Below are 22,331 nucleotides of genomic sequence, written 5' to 3' on the forward strand. Positions count from 1 at the left end.
AAGATCTTCTTTCAACAATGTAGAATCAATAATTAATTAACAAAATATTTCATCTTAATTATGCAAATTCATCATGAAATTATTAACAAATATAATTTATTGCTTAATAAAATATAATTAATTCTTTTAGACGAGAATGAACAGTTAATATTACATCAATAAACGTATCTGCTACCGTCTATAGAAGGCATTGACAAGACAGAGGTTCGGCAACGATTTTCTCCACTGCTATTATAACGTGGACCACACTACAGAAGCCGGGCCTGAATTCAATGATTTATAAAACTGATTAGTTTAGTATCTCTGTATAAGATAATACTTATTAAAATCTGATAAGGTTGAGTATATCTGTATAAGAGGAAATGTATGAAATAAGTAGTGATAGGCAGTATTAACTTATCAGAATTTATTAAAAATCGAACCTATACAATCTACTTCTTAGCCTTGGCAGCCTTGGCTGCTTTGACCTTAGTGACGTCTTCTGGGTTCTCAGCGGCTTCCTTCGCCTTCTTCGCTCTCACTCCAACCAATCTCTGGTCGGCACGGGCCTATAAACACAAATCATCATCATTAATCAAAATACAAACAATATTATTACAATCGATAATCAAAATACGGGTTTCATTAAAAAATATGTCTTTAAAGAAGAAAACTCAAATTTCATCATGTGGTGTGAGAACTTCGGGGTAGGTCATACATAATCTGACCTATTATCAATATAAGACAAGCCAATATAACAATTTTTTTTCTTTATCCAACGCTACAGCCCTAGGTAAGCCCTAGTCTCCTTCACAACACGCCTCCATTCTTCTCTGTTCATGGCACTTTCTTTCCATCCTCTCACCCCCATATTTCTCAGGTCATCCATCACTTGGTCCAACCACCTGTTACTTGGCCTACCTTTTTTTCATCTACTGTGCAACTTGCTATTAAATACTATTTTGGGCATTCTAGCTTCACTCATCCTCATCACATGCCCCAACCACCTTATTCTTTGGACCTTAACATATATTATACACATATGGTTCGAGTATAACTCGCAGTATGTACCTATGTGACATAAGTATACCTAGTATACTATACCATAGTATACAGTATATATGGTATACTAGCATAGTATACCATGAGTATACCTATTGTGTATGCCTATTCATACACACAGAATGTCGAGATTTTGAAATAAATTTAGATATTCAGATGGAAAGGAACTCTTGGATACTATAAAATGTTTCATCAATAATTAGAAACTTGATTCTTGAATATTTCAAACTTTCCTGATTTTTCAAGGTATTTGGTAGGTTATTTTATAAATATAAATAAACAAGCTTCATTTTGTCATAAGTGCCATGCCCCATACAAAGAGTTGCACACGAACAATACATAAACCACAATTACAACACAATTGATTTGATTTCAATTACTCTTCGACTTTTGGAGATAACACTGACATTGAAATGAAATAGTTTGATATAAAATCCTTAAAAATAATAGGAACACAGATTTAAAGCTATTAAAAATCATTGATTGTATATGGGGGAGTAATTTTACATGTTAAGCTGCGTACAGATTTACGCGCCGCAAACATGAGCAATTCACTTTTAATCAGCTGCTGCCAAGCTTTTTATACCTGTATATTACCGTTTCTGTAAAAATACAGATATAATCAGCTGATTAAAAGTGAATTGCTCATGTTCGCGGCGCGTATATCTGTACGCACCTTTACAGAGACATGAATAACTTTACTAGTAAAACAATATAAATAGACTCTAGATAAAGGTAAAAACCAAATTTCGAAGCCATTCGTAGCTGTGTGAGACATCTTATATATTTAATAGTGTCCTCATTCGAAGCTGGTCGCACAGAACAAAATTGGGATTTAAAACCTCGTAAGATGGGAAAGAAACCGAATTAAATGCTTCCTGTTTGTCTGCTTCGTACAATGCTAACCATGCTTACTTACTATATCCCCTACCCTAATACCCTACAAATATAGCCAGGCTTTTTCTCAAATAATCTGCTGTTATTGCTTTCTAGGTGATAATCGGGTCTATGTTCGTGTATTGTAATCATGAATATTATTTTTTTTTTATATTGCTCATTTTCACATACAAGATAGTTTCTTGTCATACTAAGTATGACTTGCATTGATGTACGAAGCAGATTAGCGTTTGGTGGGGATGATCGGCTGTTCAGCTCTGTAAAAGTCGCCCCCTTACCACTTATCTCTATCATATATGAGATCGAAAGTTGAGAAACAATGACCCTCGTATATGATTGTAGATGTTTGCTGATAAAATGAATTTCTGTGTTACCTTTCGCAAAGCTGTGTAGGCCGAGAACTTCTTCTCTGCTTCAGTGATAGCCCTGGCCTTCGATCTGATCACTGGCTTCTTGATTGGCATGAGTGGAGTCTTCAGTTGAACAGCCATCTTTCTCTGTTCCTCCTAGGGTAGAAAATAATTACAAATTAATACAACGACCAGAAAAAAAATCAATAGGACGCAAGTCACACACATATAACAACCAAGAGAATGATAAGTTTTCTTGACAGTAAATTATGTGGTCCAGTGTTTTCTGCTTCAAAAAGAAAGAAACATAGCTTTCAATCACAAAAACATTGGAACAGAAGTTAATTTTCGACAGACACCAACTCGGCAGCTCAAAACATACTACCAAGTAACAATCTGTCGATGAAAGAAAGCATTATTGCAATTAATTTTCGAAAATAAATAAGAAACAAATAAACAAACTGAGAGATATAACAATTATTATTGAGTAATAAGGCTCTTATTGTAGCCCACCAAGAATTATGTGTACGAATAACAATAGCTAAGCTAATCCTGAGTAGATTATAGATTACAGCATATTCAAAAGATTTATAATTATTCACTCAAACTTCGGTTTTGCAGGCAACGCCTGTGTCATTTTGATTGGTAAAATTACCTGATTATTAATTTGCTTCACTTTGTATCAAGGAATTTGCCTTATTTTTATTATTATCCTTATTTAAAGAGTTTGACAAATTTACGACAGAACTTGAATTGTGGCCTAGGCCCGACTTGACATTATTTAAACACTGGTGTGCCTTTTAAATGCTTGCTACCATCTGACTCCCCTTTTTATTATTATTATTATAGTGAAATAAAAATTTGATTTGATGACTTTGAAAGATGATTCTCATTCAATGTTGTATTTGACTGAAAACTGCATCCTCCAGTCTAATTATAGCCATGTTTGATAAAAATCTCATTACAGAGTACAGAGAATGTAAAAGATACTAACAATGACTTTGTCATTTCTAACATGGAAAATTAACATTAGATTCGAACAGAAATCACCAGACTGTCAAGAAAGTGGATATCAATTATTATTGGCCTTAGATTTGTCTTCATTTCTTGATTTGTCAACATAAATTTTCTCCATTAAATTTTATCAACATACTTAATTAATGTTTCCTGTCTCACAAAGTCCTGATAATTTATATCAACCCAAATGTAAAACAGAAGTTACTTTCTGACAGACACCATCTCGACAGCTAAATACCACTGAAAAGAAACAATCTGTCAACAGAAACTATAAAAATATGTGAAATGTTGTCATTAAAACATTTATGGCTTATATCATTCAATATTCTGAATCACTGTTTTCTGTTTCACAAAGTCCTGATAATGTATATCAATCCAAATGTAAAACAGAAGTTACTTTCTGACAGACACCATCTCGACAGCTGAATACCACTGACAAGAAACAATCTGTCAACAGAAAAAGGAAAGCGGAAGATAAAACAAACAAGTTTTGAAAAATGAATTTTGATTGTTGATCAATTATTTCAAACTGTAAATTTGTAAGGCACTACTCACACTATCGCAAGTACCAGTCTTTCAGACTTTTCAACTGTTTTAATAATAACATAGGATGAAAAATTTTACAACTTTTTTCAACGTGTTCTTGTTCATATTTACGCTATTCCACTGCAAATCCTAAGCTCACTTTTTGAGCGCATAGGATACTCAAGTCGCATTTATAAATTTATTTTTATAATGGAGTCGTACGATTTGAGTCGCGGTAGAGTAAGTAGATCCAAAGTTTTGAAAGATTGGTGAGCCAAAGATTGTGAACACATTGAATGTGAATATGTACAAGTGCACAACGAATCAAGCCTGGTTTTCACTAGTAAGTTAGTGGACGAGTAACTGGCATACTAACTTTACCGAGCTAACTCTACTCTCCTTACTTGGTCGAGTAATTGTTTCCACTACAATTGAGAATAGTAGGTAAAGAGTGTTGTCTAGTGAACAGAACTAACCTTAAAATGTCAATACTTTTAAATAAATCAACACTCAACACTTTTTAATAAATTAATACTTTTTAATAAATAACAATACTTCTTAAACTTGATAGCCTACGGCACGACTCTACTAGCTTGAGACTGTTTTCGTTAGCATAGTGGTGGTAAAGTAGAGTGAGAAGCGGTGGTGGAGGAAGTGGTAGAGGACTATCCCACGGTGCTATCCCACTCTGCTCTACCAGAAACTAGTATTCTACCATGAACGTTTTCATTGGGAGAGTTTACAAGATAGTTAGTACTTTCCCAGGGAACTCTACCACTAACTATTCTAATGAAAACCAGGCTTTATGCACGAGCCAAAAAAAAACAAAATCTGGAAAGTTCCATTGAAACACGTTGTGATCAGCATGTAGCTGCTCACACTGAACGCAACCTGGTGAGTGTTACTATTGCTCTTTCCAGATTTTATTTCACATCTGCACGTTTGGTCATGCAAAACCAAGCGTGCACTTGCACATGTACGCATCCACTGTGATCACACTAAGTTATTACATTACATTCTACAATAATAAATTAATGATTGGGAGAGAATCAACAAGATAAACCTACAACTGTTTCTCTCCCTAATTTTGATAAAAATAGTCCAAATGAGGTTATGAAAAAACTTTTTTCTACAACTGCGCGTAAAAAAAGAATTTACATACTCAATTCTCCTCGTAAAACAGCTTATTTCTGAGGAGAATCTACTTTTTAAAATTGATTGTAAATTTTCAAGAATTTGAAAGATTGCTGCTGCACTTACGGTTGCTTCGCCCTTCTTGGGGGCCTTGTCCTTCTTCAGCTTCTTGTTGGGGTGTGTGGGGAAGAGGATAAGCTTGGACTGGTACTCCTTGAGCCTCTGCACGTTCTGCTGTAGGGACTCCACCGACTTGTTTCGTCTCCTCACATCCACGGCGATGCCAATTGAACGAGCGAATCCTCTGCTCAGTCCGGCTCCCTATACATATACACACATGCATACTTTACAACTGAATTTAGAACACAGTAATGAAAGTAGACACAAGAGTCTATAGTGAAGTCCACGTTAAAATGGCAGTGTTTGATTAGCAATAGTATTGCTATCCTTGTCTATCATTCAACAAAGCGCATAGCGCTATCTCTTTCTCGCTTTGCTCTGTTGCCAGATCGTCTTTTAGCAATGAAGAATTAATCATAAAGTAACAAAATATATCATCTTAATTATGAAAATGCATTACGAATTTATTGATAAATATAATTTCTTGCTAAATACAATATAACTGATTATTTTAAACGAGAATGGACAGTTGATATTACATCAATAAACCTGTATCACCTATCGTCTATAGAAGGCTTTGACAAGAAAGAGGTTCGGCAACGTTGTTCTCCTAACTTTCTCCGCTGCTAATCATTATAACGTGGACCTCACTATAGTTTTTATTCAATCCATTATCCTAAGGCCCGGTTGCACAAAAGTCATTTAAATTTTAACTGTGATTAATATCACGAAACCAACCAGAGAAGGCTTTATTAAAAAGACATCGTGGAATTAATCAGGATTAAATTTCAACTGGCTTTTGTGCAACCGGCACTAAATACTTTTCAGGTTTGCATTAATTTTCCAATGCTTTTTATTGGTCAGCTGGTCGCAATTCATTAGGCCTAATACATGCCGGCACATAAAAACAAACAGTGAGGTTTTTACATGCCGCCGGTAATCACAAGCCAAAGTAGTGGCAAGTTCACAATTAGACAGGGAATGTGAGCGAACGTAGAACAGGCACGTTCGTGCTGCATGTATTGTGCCTTTAGTGAGGTCCAGGTTATAATGGCAGTGGATGAAGATAGAAGAATAGCGATACCGATTCTCTACATTGATTAATTATATTTCTATACCGTCAAAAACATAATTGATATCGTTGGGGACCTAGAAAGGGATAGTACCACCGGCTTTGTCGGAAGATAGACAAGGAAAGCAAAACCAAAGTTGATAAAATACATACGTCATTATAACGTGGACCTCACTATATATTCTCACGACTCACACCAAACCTTAAGGTTCATGTGAGCGTAGTTTCAATTTCAATAATTGTAAACTTATACTTTTTCTACTATGTATACTGTTTATATGTAGCCTACATAGTATGCTGTATTTTGTTGGAAACAAATTCAATTCAATTCATTCTTCAGTGAGGTCCACGTTATAATGGCAGTGGAGAAAGATAGGAGAACAACGTTGCCGATCCTTGAAGAAGAACTTTCGAACAAACCTGGTTTGTTTTTTTTGAGCGTTTACAAGCGGAGCGTCAAAGCGTCGTGCGAGTGCCCTACTAATGAACATTTCGACTCAGTATTTTTTGTGCAGACATTTCCTCATCACTCCCTATATAGTTTTTCATAAATTTAAACTACTTATGCACTTATGGAACATACTGGATAATATTTTCAATTTACTTCAATTTCTAATTGAAAATTAATTTTTTTACCCTTTTTTACTGCAATTAAAAGTAGCAAGAAAGAAGCACAGCTGACTCAATCACTGTTACCTCCAGTTCTTATTGAGCTCTATGTGAACATGCCTCATACAACGTGCCAGCTCTACATTACCCAACTCTTTATTCAGTGTAAAAACACTCTTCTCCTGAACTCCCGTCTATCTTGAATAGTTTATTTTACTTGAATGAAACAATGCAAAATTTGGCACCAATCTCCAGTTGACAAACATATATGGAATACATTGTGCTATTACATATATGCTACTAATTCTCAAACACTGGATCCGCTAGTGACAATGCACTTACTCAGAACATTTCTGATAAAATACAGAGTGTATCTCGAAACGGGTAACAGCCGAAGGCCATAAACTCTACAAAAAAATTGCAACAAAAAATGTTTAGTCAAATTTTCTTATATGGACCTCGGTTTTTGAGATAAATAGATTCTTCAATATTTTTGAAAAACGCAAATAACTAAAAATCAGTCAAAATCTAATTCTTAATTCTAAGGATATGACTGTATAGAGTAAGAAATTTTAAACTAAGTTGTTCCCTTGTTTTCAAACTTTTTATGAGCGTTCGAAGTGTTTGAAATTTGGCTTTGAACTATGAAAGTAAGAGTTTTTTCCAACTTTGAGCTCTCATAAAACGTCAAAGGAACAAATAATATTGATATTATTCATTTTTTTATTCCTCTTTCCAACCATATCATCAGTATTAGATTTTGATGCATTGTTTTTTTAGTTTTTGACAATAAATTATTCAAAAATAAATTTTTCAATTACGTCTTAGAGACTACAATTTTAAAATATTTATAAGATAAGACAGATTGAAAGAAACTATTGAATAAATATAGATATTTCTTGAAAAGTAAGGTCGATATAAGAAAATTTTACTGAACAAAATTTTTTGTAGCAAATTTCATGTAGAATCTAAGGCCAAGGTCGGCTGTTACACCTTTAATGGGACACTAAATATTTTTTTTTTAATTGACGGAAGAGAGCGCTATAGGGCAGCTAACATTGGTTTTTTTTTCAATTACAATCTAAATTAGTTTACCTTGACTTCGTCCAAGGTGAATCCTCTTCCCATGCGGACCTTGGTGTGGTACCTGATGCTGGGACAGCGCACAATCGGCCTCAGTGGACCTTTGACCGGGCGAGGAGCGATCGCCTTTGCTTTCTTGATGCGGTTTTGTCTCCTCCTGAACTTTCTCGCCGGCTGGTTGAACCACGTTTTTACATACCGCTGCCAATCCTTGTGGAAATGGGCATTTGGTATCATATTATTGCCCTTCGGCGCCATTTTTCAGCTGCAACATATTTTTTTTTCAGTGACCTATAAAGAGCTAAACAAAACTCTAGGCTATATAAGTTTTCCACAATAATAACTGAAAAGAAACTACAGTGGAGTCCAAGTTAAAATGGCAGGGGAGAAAAAAGGCTACGTAAAAAGCGTTGCCAATTCTCTGCCTGCCACTGTCTTTTAAAAACATATCATATCGACATCATAAAGGTAGAGATACAACCTGATATAAATCCAGTTTTATAATAAAAATCAGTTTAAGTTTGGAGCAAACTGACAACTTTCCTCGATGTAGGCTAAGTGTAAGTCCAGTGCCAAAATACCTCTCATCAAATTTTTGGTTGGGATCGTTTTAGTATGTTACTTTGAGCACAAAATCACAAAAATTAAACGGCGGTCACTATTGTTTTTAAATTAAACTAAGGTCAAAGTAGCACAATTTTACATGCATTTAGCCTGTAGCAGCCATTTTGATTACCAAAATCATAAAATTATAATACTTATAATCAAAGTTTTTCCTAACATAAGCTTTCCAAACCAAAACTTTTCTGACCTAAGCTTTCCTAACATTAACTACGTATGGCTCCTACCTATAGGTTAAATGCATGTAAAATTGTGCTACTTTGAACTTAGTTTATTTTAAAAACAATAGTGACAGTCATTTAATTTTTGTGATTTTGTGCTCAAAATAACATATGAATCGATCCCAACCAAAAATTTGATGACAGGTATTTTGGCACTGGACGTACACTTCAGCCCTCTCCTTTCCTAGGATCGTGATGAGGACACCGGAAGTAAGCTCTCTAAACCCTTTCTCATTTTTAATAGTTTGCATGATTAGCAATAACGTTCACTGATACAAAAATCCAGTACATGTTAATGTACATTTTCCAATTCAACGCTATTATAATAATTCAATTATCTATTTACATTATGAGGGCACCAATCACAATTGTATTTTTATGTAGCTTTTACTTGTAGCCCAGTGTTTTAAGAAAATCTAAGATATCGTTTTACATTATAGCCTACTTGATAGGTACTAGGCTAAAACAAATACTGTCAGTCAAAAATCATGACCAGAAAATAGCTTGTAATTCAAGATTTTAATTCAGCTAGTTATGAAAGATTGATAATTTGAAAATAAGATAATAAAAATTATGAAACATTATTATAGGAATTAAGCATGGTAGTTAGGTTATGCTGAAATCAAACCTAACCAACAAACGAAACTTTTCAAATTGAAATAACACAATTTTCTATTCTAAAACAAAGCTTATTAAATTCAGCAAGATGATTTAAATAACAAAATTAGATGATTGAATATTAATTATCTATAAATACATTGATTTTGTGACATAGAAATAAGAAATGTTAATTCCAGCCAAGCTTTGTTGGTAATAGGTTATCAAACAGTCGTCAAATTATCACTTAAATATCAATTGACACGCAAAACAATATTTTGCAGTATTAAAAATTATTATAAATATTATTTTTTATGCAAATTTACCTTTTAGATGCACAGATTCCAATTATAAATTCAGATAAAAATTAACAAACTCCACGTTGAAATCGGTCCAACAAATGGCACCGGAACGAAGACCAAGCAGACCTACCAACTCAACTATCAGTCTTTCATTCAGAAAATTATGTAGTAATCATTTTATTGAATTTATTTTGATAAAATTTAATAAAAACTGAATCAATGACATTTAAGTATATAATAACAACAATAAATTCTAAAGTTTTACGGTTTTATTGTGATGGATAAGTAATAAATTGCTGAACTGCCAGAAAGGCATGGCTTAAAAGGCGGAAAATTCAAAAAACAACTGGATTTTAAACTGCGTCAAAAGTCGCATGACTCTGATATGCAAAAGGAAGATTTTAATTGAAGAATTATTTTGGATGCTACTATAAGTGAGAAACTTTATTTTTATACTGCATTCTATAGGAATGATTTTACAATAATTAAACTTGACTTGATTTACTTCTTCATATTTACTTCTTCGAATATTGGCATATATTTTTTATGTGCCGGTATTTATTATATTTTGCATATTATTGTTTGTCTTTTATTTTGTTTCATCCATTTATTTGTCAATGTTGTACAAATATCATATCGTACCCGTACTGGCAAAACTCACCAAGTCAAAAACTACAGTTTTGAGTTATAAGCACATAACACTTGGTGAGTTTTGCCTGACTACCAAACAGCAAATATTGCTCACCATTTCCTAAAATTAAGGTAATAAATTAATAATGTTATCACTATCCATTAATAATTAGTTTGTTGGGAAGCAAAACTCACGAAATATGTTTAGTGAATTATTATGCTTGATGAAGCTCTGTATTCATGAGAATGAAAACTCATTAAAAATGGTTAGTGAAAATTGCTAGGCGATTCCTTGAAAACTAAAGGACTTTGGTGAGTTTTGCCAGACAAGAAAAATGTGTCTAGCAACTTAGTGAGATCTAATAAAGTGGAAAAATAGAAATAGTAATAAAAGATATGACTTGGTGAGTTCTGCCTACTCAAAGAACTACATTTTTTAAGGCTATTGAAATACATTACTGAAAATGAGCATTTTTGTAGTTAGTGAGTTTTGCCAGAACGGGGACGATATCTTATTATATGTATTTTTATATGAAAAAACAGGCTTAGCCTCTACTATTTAATTCCTGAATATATTGATTCAAGGAATCTAAAAAGAGGTTGTTTTTCTCTAGCACATTTAAACACAGATATTTCTAATCCCAAATTAATGAAAAGAATTATTTTATTATCAGACTTCAACCTCTTGTTAGTAGAAGGTTCCAAAAGTTAAGCTTTTTACATCATTTAATGAGGAAAAGGCCTATACGGTATTCATATATTTAGCTAAATGCCAAGGTGGAGAACCTGTCAGCGTTAATCGCCAATACGATTAAAAGAATATTATTAATAAATTTATAGTTTTCTGAATTGTTTATTTCGAATTTTAGAGTAAGAACTTACCAGAGTCAATTTTTAACAATTATTTTCGCAAAAAGCTAAAAAAGGGTACTATCATTATAGAAAATACACAGCCAACCATATTTTCCAGTTTTCTCTTAAAAGGAAGCAATAAAATAACAACAGTTTCACATTGAAAATATCTTTACATTTTTATTACAGTGATTAATATTATTGTAATTTGGCTTAAATTTTGAAAACAATAACAGTAACAATAATGGAAGAGTTCTATCTAATCTAAAACATGCATATACTTTTTTATTATATTACCGATAAGTGACTCTCTAGTAAGATATATGGTTCAATATAATGATTGCAATTACAATGAACAATCAATTTCATTTGAAAATCATATTATTGATGAAATTTTCCGAATAACGTGGAATGTGAAAATGGATTATTTTATGAGAATGGTAGAACTTTCAATGTTATAAGATATGTATGATACGGTACCGACGTCTGACTAGAAATGAATACTTTTATAATTTTAACTGCTTCTCATCCTTTATTATACGATTAATCTCTTCATTTCACTTCTTCTTCGGCATCTTCTGGTGTGTCTGTACTTTTCAGCAGGAATTTCCAGATTCTATTGGGACCAATTTCTGACACATACAGATATTTACCGTCTGGAGATATTGCTATACTGTGAGGACTGGTGAATGTCTGGAAAAAAATATTGATATTGATTTAAAAAAAAAAATTTAACATATTAGAATTATTATTCAACAGGATACTTCATTAAACGCAACACTCACAAATATGAGTACGGTACAGTATAATATATTTTTGGTCTTTAATAATAGCTCTGAATAATAATGCAATACTATTATGCAATATTGTATAGGGTAGGGTTGGGCAGAGAGGTATGAATGATTTGAAATTACATTTACACACTCATTTTTAAACAAAACTCAAAATTTATTTTTTAATGTTGCCATAATTTACCTTGGATGTTGCCATTATAAAAATTAAAGAGGTAAAAATTAAAACATTGGTTATGCACGAAAAATAACATGTGTTAAATGCTGTCCGTTTTTGTCCATACACTCCTGTAGACGTTGTGAGAAGTTGTCCATACTCCTCTGAAGCATTGCACATCGAATTTCTTGTGTTATTGTTTCACTCATCAGTGCTTCAAGTGTTCGTGGTTTGTTCAAATATACACGTGCTTTTAGGTAGCCCCACAAAAATAGTCACAAGGTGACAGGTCCGGTGACCGAGGAGGCCACTCAGCAACATCTCCATGCAACAAAATGAGGCATCCAGGGAAGGTCTGCCTTAGAAATTCCATAGCTGCTCTCGATGTATGGCATGTTGCCCCATCTTGTTGAAACCATACCGTATTAGTGTTGATACGTCGTCTTATCAATTGTGGCAGAAAAAATTCACGCAGCATCGTTCGGAAACGATCCTTATTGACAGTGACGGTTCGACCGTTTTCTCGTAAAAAGTAAGCGCCAATAATTAGTTTGATGGGGCAATATATCTAAAAGCACGTGTAAACATAAACAAACCACGAACCCTTGAAGCCCTGAGTGAAACAATAACACAAGAAATTCGAGCGGTACCACGTGCATGCAGAGAAGTATAGACAACTTCTCACGTCTACAGGTGTGTATGGACAAAAACGGACAGCCTTTAACAGATGTTAGATTCCGTATAATGTTTTAATTTTTACCTCTTTAATTTTAATAATGGCAACGTACACACTCAAAAAATAAATGTTGAGTTTCGTTTAAAAATGAGTGTGTAACTGTTATTTCAAATAATCCATACCTCCCTGCACAACTCTGTATAATATTATAATATTTATTGTATATAAAGTATTGTACGCCGCACCAAAGAATGTGAGTGTTTTTCACTTGAAAAGTATATAAAATTTTTTTTATACAATAGTAATAATTTTTGTAAGAACAAGATGGATAACCAACAAGGTATAATATTGTATTGTATATTTACGAGTACAATATTGTTTCTGCATTTCGGATTGCAAAAATATTGTACTGAATAATATGAATCATTTTTTGAGTTCTTTTTAATGATATGAAAACGTATAGCTACACTCTTTCAGCATCACATTAACTATATTTGCTATCATTATTCTATTCAAATATAAACTAAGTTCAGTTATTTACAAATAAATTAAATTGAATCAATAATTTGCCAGTCTAGCATATTGATTATTCTCTAGAATATTACAAGAATGAAAATCAATAATTATAAAGAGCGCAATGTTTTAATTTTGAAAGGACGAGAATATATACTCACATTGGTCTTGGGTCCCCAATGATCGATAACATTTTCAGCCATTGGATCTAAAGTGAATCCTTTCACTGGGAGAAGTTGGGATGTCGGACCATTCACAGCATAAACAAAGTCACCTACAATTAAAACATAAAATATACGTACAACGAAACGGTTGAATTAACATTATGTTGTAAGAAATTTGGATATGATTGATAAATTATCAACAAATGAGGGCTTTATAATATGAAGAGTCGGCCAAATATTGGAAAATAACTTTGTTGTAGCCTGGACACTGTGTTTCTACGTAAATATTTAAAAACGTTCGCTTTTTGATGAGAAAAATAAGGAATGCATTTCACTCCTGAAGAAAAGCTTTGATGAAGCTCCTCATCCAATAAGCTCTGAAAGTAAGTGTTTCTTTTAATATTCAGGTATATAGTGTCTAGACTACAACAAAGTTAATGTTTTCATTGAAAAGTGTGAATTATAATAGAATAATAATAAATTGGGAAGTCTGGAACGATTATAAATTTGTAGCTTCCCTAAATTAATAAATTAGTGGAATATAATTTATTACAGGAAGTGAGAAAACCCGCTAGTTCAAAGTCGAGAGCAAAGTCTGTATCGAAATCAACCACAAACTATTGGATAGGTCCAAAATATCAACAGGAAAGTTTGTGTAACAGTATTAGACTTATTGGACTCTCAAAAAATTGACGATAAGTAGCCTAGATCTAGCATATCGATCACAATAGCTCGCTGTGCTATCTTTTGTCTTACAAAAATATAAGGATGTTAGGTATTTTGCTCAATGTTGTACAGCAAATCGAGTTTACGCAAAGGTTCTATACCTATATGTAGGCACATTTCCACAAAATTGTAATTTATTTTTCAATCGTTACACTGTAAATCATTGGGTATAATATAGTATTAATATCTCATTAATTGTATTTTTCAATTATCAAGCACTGTAACATAAAGAACCGGTTTCCGAGCACGGGAATCAAATAAGTTCTTGACTTTAAATAGCTGGAGTCAGAAAATTTGCTTTCTGAAACGGGGTGTAGTCGCATTTTTTTTTTTTTTAATAATATTTATTTTCTCATTTCTATAATTGGAAACGTTTTTCCTTGACGGAATGAAACATTCCTAAATAATTCAAAATAACTGAAACTCTATACTATTTTCTTTTTTAATTTGTTTTCAATTTCCTAGTTTTTCAAAATTGAATTCAAATGTGGACTGCGACTACGCCCGATTTTGGAAAGCCAATTTTCTGACTCAGCTGTTCAAAGTCTAGAACTCAGCTAGATCCAGGAGCTCGGAAACCGGTCCTTAAAATGTTGAAAATATTGGAAATAAACACACTTTTGGCTTTGACTATGATTTAGTTTTGACATACCTCGTGAGGCAATGGCGAAGACCCGGCCCATGTCCGGTTGCTGTATGGTGAACGCAGCTGTTCGCGCCGTGTGGTAGAGGTTGGCCCCAATGCAAGCCACGCGCATGTCATCTCTGTCGGCAATACACAGCAGGTCACGCTGCTCCAACAGGGTCACGCTGTGTGGTACTTGCAGTGACAAGAACTCTGCCAACATATCAATAAACATCAGCTTTTTAAACCTCTGCAGGGATGTATTCTTCTCATTAATACTGAATTATTTATATTCGGCATTTTTTCTTCTCATTGTTACTAAATTATATTATCACTAATTACTGATCAGCTCTGTGGGAGGATTGCATCAGGCATTTTTGCAGTCCTACATACAAATAAGAAGATAAAACGATAGCAAACTGACAATGGCAGTCTACCACTCACTACATCTGCCACGCATCCGCTATGCCATTATCGTGTGGGGTGGGTCCTGCCAGAATTTGAAGAGAGTGTTCAAGCTCCAATTAAAGGTATTATACCTATAGAGTCATGTAGAGATCACTTCATAGAACTAGGCATACTAACTGTACCTTCTATTTCTATAAGGTTATTATGCATGTTGAAAGAAAGAATGATATGAAATGCTGATACACATAGATACAATACAAGAAATGGAGGGGACTATTCTGCGCTGTATCACAGAACAGCTCTTTTTTAAAAAAGCCGATCTATATGGGTCTTAAATTTATTAGAAAGCTCCCTAATAAGTTGAAAAATAGTGATGATGCCCATGTTTTTGAGAAGGAGTTGAATAGCTTATTGATGGTTGGAGTGTTCTATACCACGGCAGAGTTTGTGTGTAGAGTGAATTCCTTTATTGTGTTTTCTTCTCCTTTTTTGTGTTAACGGATGCGTTAAAAATTTTGACAATTCCTATACTCTGATAAGAGTACGGTATCTAGGTAGCTATTGAAAACAAAAAAATATGATCTGCAAATAATTATATTAAACCAATTTGGTATGTACAGTACTGTATTATGAACCTTTTTTTCAAGAATAAATTATTTTGATTTTGATCACAATACAACCACAGTAGAACCTAGATTATTTGGTTCTCTATTAAGTTATTCGTAATCATCTATAATTCGTACTGAAAGTTCGGTCCCTTGAAAAAAACCTCCATAATTTATACTAAAGCAATGTATTTCGGTCCCCTCTTTATACTTTATATATAGGTCTATTATCAATTAAACTTTGAACATTCTCAATGACGGTGTATTGTTGGATGACTTATACGAAATATGTATAGTGAAGTCCACGTTATAATGGCAGTGGAGAAAGATAGGTCTGTCTAAGATTGATCTATCAAATAGATCAAATAGGTATACTGTCTTCAAATCAGTTTGGATTTTGTCTAGGTTTCTCTATAAAAATGATGCTCTCTTCTCTTTTGTTGATGAGGTACTGTCCTCTGTAGATAAGAAACTTAGAGTATATGGTTTGATTGCTGATCTCTCGAAAGCTTTTGACCTTGTAAATGTAGAAATAATGATAAAAAAACTGCAGCTCTATGGATTTGAGGGCGCTGTCCTTGGATGGTTCATTTTATATTTTGACGAAGACGCTGCGGTAATATGTTCACTAATTGAAAATGAATGGTGGAATGAAGTTGTGGTAGGCCCACCTAGACGCTGCGGGAATATGCGCACTAATATTGAAAATGAATGTTGGAATGAAGTGTTGTGGTAGGCCCACCTTGACGCTGCGGGAATATGCGCACAAGTCGTCCGTCACTGTCGAACTTCATGATTCTGGAATTGCAGTATCCGTCGGCCACAAACATTTGTCCATTATTGGCGACTGCCACCGAGGTCGGCTTGCAGAAGTTCAGGTGACCGGAGCCAGGCTCCATACGCTTGCCCAGGGTCAGGCTGGGTCTGGAGGCTTGCGGAGCAAACTGAAACCAAATCAAATCAATTCACACATTGTTGTACACGCTGATATTGTATGACTTTAATTGGTGGGGAGTTACTGACGGAAGTTCCACCTCCCCTGAATGTAAGATTTGAGCCGTCAATGAGCCTCACGACTGTCATACTTCAGCCGGGACCAACAAAGTAACGAGCCCATCCGATAACACGGCAGTGAACTGATCAAAAACTTTTGGCTCTGAGCGGGTTTGAACCACGATCTCTATCGCAAGCACTCTATCCACCAGATAACGGATCACTCCCATATTGTATCAAATAGTGTGTATCGTCAAAATACAAAGGTCTGCGATTTCTATCCTTGATTGTAAATGACAGGTGTTCAAATAGCTTGACCCTCATATAACTCGACTTATAAAAAGCCTTACCCTATGTGGGACAACACACTAATTCCCTTTCCCTCGTGTTATATTGGTGTACCTGTGAGTTTGTTGTGATAGCTGTGATAATTATATATTATCATATTCACAGAAGTATGTAGATGATGGAAAATATAAATACAAGCATAGTCAGAACACCCTGAGTGACAAAAGCTCCTCTACAAGATTGGTCAAATTCAAGTGCAGCAATAAAAGGCAACAGACAGCGTTTTTCTGTCTAAGAAAAATATTTCCTAAATTTGTTTCACAGGCGCTGAGGTAACTTACATAGAGTTTAATTTGGATCGAGGTACTTTACAAATGCGGTTTAAATAGGTACATATAGAACACGAATGTATGCACTTCATTGAGATGCTTTCGCGTCTACGACGAGGTTGAAACGACTAGGGTAGGAACAGCCAGGTTTGGAAGCAAGATATGGTGAGGTACACGTTATAATGGCAGTATTTAACTAGTAGTTCTGAGAACAGTAGACCTCACGCAGTATTCTCATCCACAAGTACCTGATTGAAACTATAGGTAGACCTTATGGAAATACAACAATAGACTGGCTTCTCCACAAATCTGTGTAATCACTTGTCAGCTGATTTATGATGAATCATAGTCTGATTTTTACTCTAATATTGGCGTATGAAGGAGATTTTTCCTTTTATATTATCCTTGAAATGCAAAATTTCCAAAAAACCTTGATACGTCGACGCGCAATTAAAAAAGGAACATACCTGTCAAATTTCATGAAAATCTATTACCGCGTTTCGCCGTAAATGCGCAACATATAAACATTTAAACATTCAAACCACGGTAAATAGAAGAAGATCATCTTCTTTTATTTTCATCTAAATACCGTGATTCAAACATTTAAACATTAAAAGAAATGCCAAACCGTCGACTTGAATCTTAGACCTCTCTTCGCTCGGTCAATTAACGTTTGTGTTGCTATACTTGCCTATCATTTGACAAAGCAGACAGTGCTATCTTTTTCTAGCTCCACAACGTTGCCAGATAGTTTTTTAACAATGTAGAATTATAATTAATTAAAAATATATTCAATCTCAATCATTAAACATTTATTATTCAATCAATGAAAAATGTGTTTTCTTGATGAATAAAATATAATTGATTATTTGATCAGTTGATAATATTACATAAGATATTCCAGTATCAGCTATCCTCTATAGAAGAAAATGGCAAGGCAGAGAATCTATGTTTCAACCTTATTATTCAACACACAATGAAAGTTATCATATACGGTACCCTTCTTTATTTCATACTAGTAGCCCTATAGAGAAAAGTGAGTATCCGCCATTCTAATATTCATCTCCACATAACATGTTTGGAAACTTTTGAGTTATTTTCAAGTGTAATTCACACTTGAAAAATACTCTTTAGAGTTCCAAGTATGCTATATGAATATAAATATTAAAAAAGTGCTCATATATACAATAGTAGCACAATATTTTTTTAATGTATTAAATACTGTAACAATTGATTGGTGGAAAGTAGTATATTTTTTAATATAGTATATACTGAGATATTGAATCAATATTGTTTATTGGAAAGTAGCATATTTTTTTTAATTTAGTAAATATTAAATGCATAAGAAATCATTATTAATTGATTCTATTGTTTTTTCCACCTCAGATAATCTACTCTTTGTGAGGCGAATTTTATGAGGCGAATCTCGTTCATAGAAATGAGGCAACGTGTCATGTAAACGTTACAAAACGATCTGGCAACGTGGCGGCATTAGAAGAAGATAGCGCTACGGTATATGCTTTCTCGAATGATAGACAAGGATAGCAACACAATAGCTTATCAAATACTACCGTACCATTATAACGTGTTCCTCACTATAGTGTGCTATAATAGTAGATATAGTGAAATCACTTCACTTATGGGCTACTTTATTCAAATTAATAAAAACAACATAAAAAAATTGTAGTACCATTATTTATTAAAAACTTTAGAATATTTTAACGACTAGTTTCGACCATTGGTCATCTTCAAGTTAAAATATATTAAAGTTTTTAATAAAGGGCACTACGAGTTTTTATATTGTTTTTATTAATTAGATTAAGTGATTTTGAACAGGATTTTGAACATTTGAACAGTCACTTGAGAAAATGGCTAACCTTGAACACTTGGTGTAGAGCAACATCAGTGAGATAAACACTGCCTTTGCGATCAATAGTGATGCCATGAGGCATGTAGAAGAAATTTGCGCCCCACTTTTGTAAAACGCTGCCATCTTCTGGGTCTAGAACGTAAATTGTTTCCGCTTCTATCGGCCCTTTCTCTTCATGCTTGTATCTATTATCAGAGTCGAATGATCTGCAAAACAAAGTTTTCGCACACAATTAAGTCCAATAGCCAAGTAAGACAAATTTTATTGAGTCATAATCAAGTTCAAGTTTAAATCTGATATAATATTGAACACCGTGATATATATAGGACATTAGTATCGATTGAATGTAAAGGTGCAATAAAAACGATATTGTCAGTTCCCAAAAAAATATTTGAGCCAAACTAAAGTTTCAATGCATCATCATCAGTGATATTTTTTTTGTAGGACAAACCTTAAAAGTAAATTTCATCTCAATATGGGGAAATTCCAAATCTCTGTTCATAGTGTGAATTCTATTAAATGTATTTTTCAAATTACAATTGTCCGTATTATATTTATTTTTTAACATATCAACTATATTAGCCTTCTACTCATGTTTTTATAAAATAGGCTAGAGAATATTCATTAGAATACAAAGAAACACTAGCACCATTATATCATTTCATTTCATGACAAGTTTAGAATTATCATATCATTCTAAAGTGCCAGAAAGATTGACATTTGAGAATGGGATACTAAAAACTAATCGTGCCTGAAATAACAAAATATAGGTGTGCTAGTGATTCTTAAACATTCAAGTAGCTCATCTATTTTCATGCCATTTCATGTCGTGTGGAGTGGGTCCTGCCAGAATTTAGAGAGAGTGTTCAAGCTCCAAAAAAAGGTTGTAAGGGCAATTAAAGGTATTATACCACAGTCCCCTGTAGAGATCACTTTATATAGAACTAGGCATAGTGCTATCCTAGCCTCTATTTACAATAACCTCTATTATATATCTATATTAACCCTCTATTTATATATCTATAAGGTGACTAAAAGAAAGACTATGTCTAAAAAATTCTGATACTAATAGATACAATACAAGAAATAAAGGAGACTGATTTACTATAATTATCACAGAACAGCTCTTTTTGAAAAAATCAACATATATGGGCCTTAAATTTATTAGGAAGCTTCCTACTAATTTGAAAAATTGTGAAGGTTCATGTTTTTGAGAAGGATGAGTTCAAGAGCTTTTTGATGGTTCGAGTATTCTATACCGTACCACATAAGAGTTTGTGTGTAGAGAGAATTCCTTTGTGTGATTTTCCTTCTCCTTTTCTTGTGTTATCATAAGTGTTTTAAATTTTGACAATATTCCTATACTCTGATAAGAGTTTCTAGGAAGCTATTGTAAACAAACAACTCACTCGGAATCCCAAACTCTGTCAGCTCTATGGAAGATAACCGGCTGGCCCACATTGTTGACGGTCACTCCGCTGATTTGGCCGACTTTCAGTTCAGTTTTCGGCCAACCAACCACCTCCTGCGGGTGTAGGGGCGCGTTGTCCAGTACCTATCAACACACATATCACATGGAAAACTGCTTCAGACTTGGGTCGTTTCAATAAAACCTAGCAATTGCTAATTCTAAGACAAATTTTGTTTAAGCAAATGCTAGGATTCGAGCAATACCTACTATTACTTAAGTAATAGTAAATGATTCGAGTCAGAGATGTGTAATGTAATCAGAATAAGTAGAACTACAAGAAATGTAAAAATGAAAAGTTGCTGTAGTGAGGTCTACGTTATAATGACAGTATTTGATTAACATTGGTATTGCTATCCTCACGGTATTTAGATGAAAACGGTAGAGGTCACGGAATGACGTGTGTGCAGTGGTCAGTTAGCTAGATTGCGTCATCGCCACCAACCGAGGCACAGTATACATATACTGTATATCTATTCTGTGACCGAGGTTTTCAACACCTTTTGGCAAAACTTAAAACTTATTTGCTAAAAACAAATGATTGGATATGAAATGACGTCAGCTACACCAGAAATTTAGCACAACATGCGCGTGACATCTACCGTCTTCTTCTATATACCGTGGCTATCCTTGTCTATCATTCAACAACGCAGATAGCGCTATCCTTTTCTACCTCCGCAACTCCCAATTTTTCATGATTTTTTCTTGATGAAGGGAATAACTTTTCTTGAATTTGCGATAGATAACCTGGATAGCCAAGTATTGTAAGATAAGCAATGTAACAGATTTATGAGAAATTGAAAAGAAAATCCGTAAAATCTTTATTACTATCATTTATTGTAGACCACAGGAAATGTTATATCTTATCACCATTATTTTAAATTGCATACAATTCTCAATACTGCAATGTGTGTTTTTTGGAAGTTGTCAATATGCCTACTATAATCATTTTCTAAAAGATTCTTCCAGTTAGTATAAGTTAGTTGCCTAAATGATGATTTTATTTTATTGGTGATATCTTATCTCCATTATTTTGACATTGTCAATACTGCAATGTAGGTTTTTTGGAAGTTATCAATAAGCTTACATATAATTTTTAGAATATAATTCCTGTTAGTTACCTTACTGCATTGTTGAAAGGTATATAGGAGAAGCATAATCCTAGCAACAATATTTTATTAGATAGTCGCTTGATATTTTTTTATCCGGTACTGTTATTACAAGAGGATTTATTCTACATTATTCCTGTTGGTAAAAGTTAGTTACCTTAAGGTTAAAGTTAGGATTGTTGAGGTATATAGATATATTCCTTGCACCAATATTGTATTAGGTAGTCGCTCGATAACGCGGGCACAGTATGGTAAGGGCTTCAGTATTGCTACGATTGTAGAGTGATATTATTCGAAGTTTAGAATGAATATAGAGATTTATTTGATTCACCTGAGTGAGCCGAGGTTGATCGAGAATGCTGTGTATCTCATTGTAGAAAACGTCTCTGAGTGAGGTAGCGTGACTGACAGAAAACCATGATAAGAAGATAAGAGACAAGAGACCAACTCCCGCCATTTTCCAAGCTCCAGCTGATCGATTGGCATTGCTTGCTGCGGCGCAAACCAATGCCAATTGGCGCATGCTTCCTATATATAT

The 22,331-nt window shown here is 33.8% G+C and overlaps 2 protein-coding genes across 2 annotated transcripts; both read right to left on the minus strand.

Annotated features, from left to right (window-relative positions):
- Positions 1–391: 391 nt before the first annotated feature.
- Positions 392–9,770, minus strand: LOC111046790 (60S ribosomal protein L13). The gene is made up of 5 exons (XM_039422137.1): positions 9,614–9,770; positions 7,861–8,113; positions 5,091–5,285; positions 2,313–2,444; positions 392–548 (listed from the first exon to the last, which is right to left on the minus strand). Exons 2-5 carry the CDS (start codon positions 8,104–8,106, stop codon positions 432–434), a joined length of 690 nt encoding a protein of 229 aa, XP_039278071.1. The 5' UTR covers positions 8,107–8,113; positions 9,614–9,770; the 3' UTR covers positions 392–431.
- A 1,288-nt stretch (positions 9,771–11,058) lies between these two features.
- On the minus strand, positions 11,059–22,331 carry LOC111046785 (peptidyl-alpha-hydroxyglycine alpha-amidating lyase 2). Its single transcript, XM_039422138.1, has 7 exons — positions 22,125–22,331; positions 20,626–20,771; positions 19,224–19,422; positions 16,479–16,680; positions 14,751–14,936; positions 13,370–13,482; positions 11,059–11,764 (listed from the first exon to the last, which is right to left on the minus strand). Exons 1-7 carry the CDS (start codon positions 22,314–22,316, stop codon positions 11,624–11,626), a joined length of 1,179 nt encoding a protein of 392 aa, XP_039278072.1. The 5' UTR covers positions 22,317–22,331; the 3' UTR covers positions 11,059–11,623.

Source organism: Nilaparvata lugens, chromosome 2 (genome assembly GCF_014356525.2).
Source record: "Nilaparvata lugens isolate BPH chromosome 2, ASM1435652v1, whole genome shotgun sequence".
NCBI lineage: Eukaryota > Metazoa > Arthropoda > Insecta > Hemiptera > Delphacidae > Nilaparvata > Nilaparvata lugens.

Bases quoted from the DNA above. Each gene is read 5' to 3' on its own strand.
- LOC111046790 (XM_039422137.1), bottom strand. From the start codon at position 8,106: ATGGCGCCGAAGGGCAATAATATGATACCAAATGCCCATTTCCACAAG. The intron at 2,445-5,090 runs GTAAGTGCAGCA...TTTCTACCCTAG, and splicing joins CCAAGAAGGGCGAAGCAACC to GAGGAACAGAGAAAGATGGC. The intron at 549-2,312 runs GTAACACAGAAA...TTGTGTTTATAG, and splicing joins CCTACACAGCTTTGCGAAAG to GCCCGTGCCGACCAGAGATT.
- LOC111046785 (XM_039422138.1), bottom strand. From the start codon at position 22,316: ATGCGCCAATTGGCATTGGTTTGCGCCGCAGCAAGCAATGCCAATCGA. The intron at 19,423-20,625 runs GTGAGTTGTTTG...TTTGTTTTGCAG, and splicing joins GACAGAGTTTGGGATTCCGA to ATCATTCGACTCTGATAATA. The intron at 13,483-14,750 runs GTATGTCAAAAC...TTTTAATTGTAG, and splicing joins CTTCGCCATTGCCTCACGAG to GTGACTTTGTTTATGCTGTG.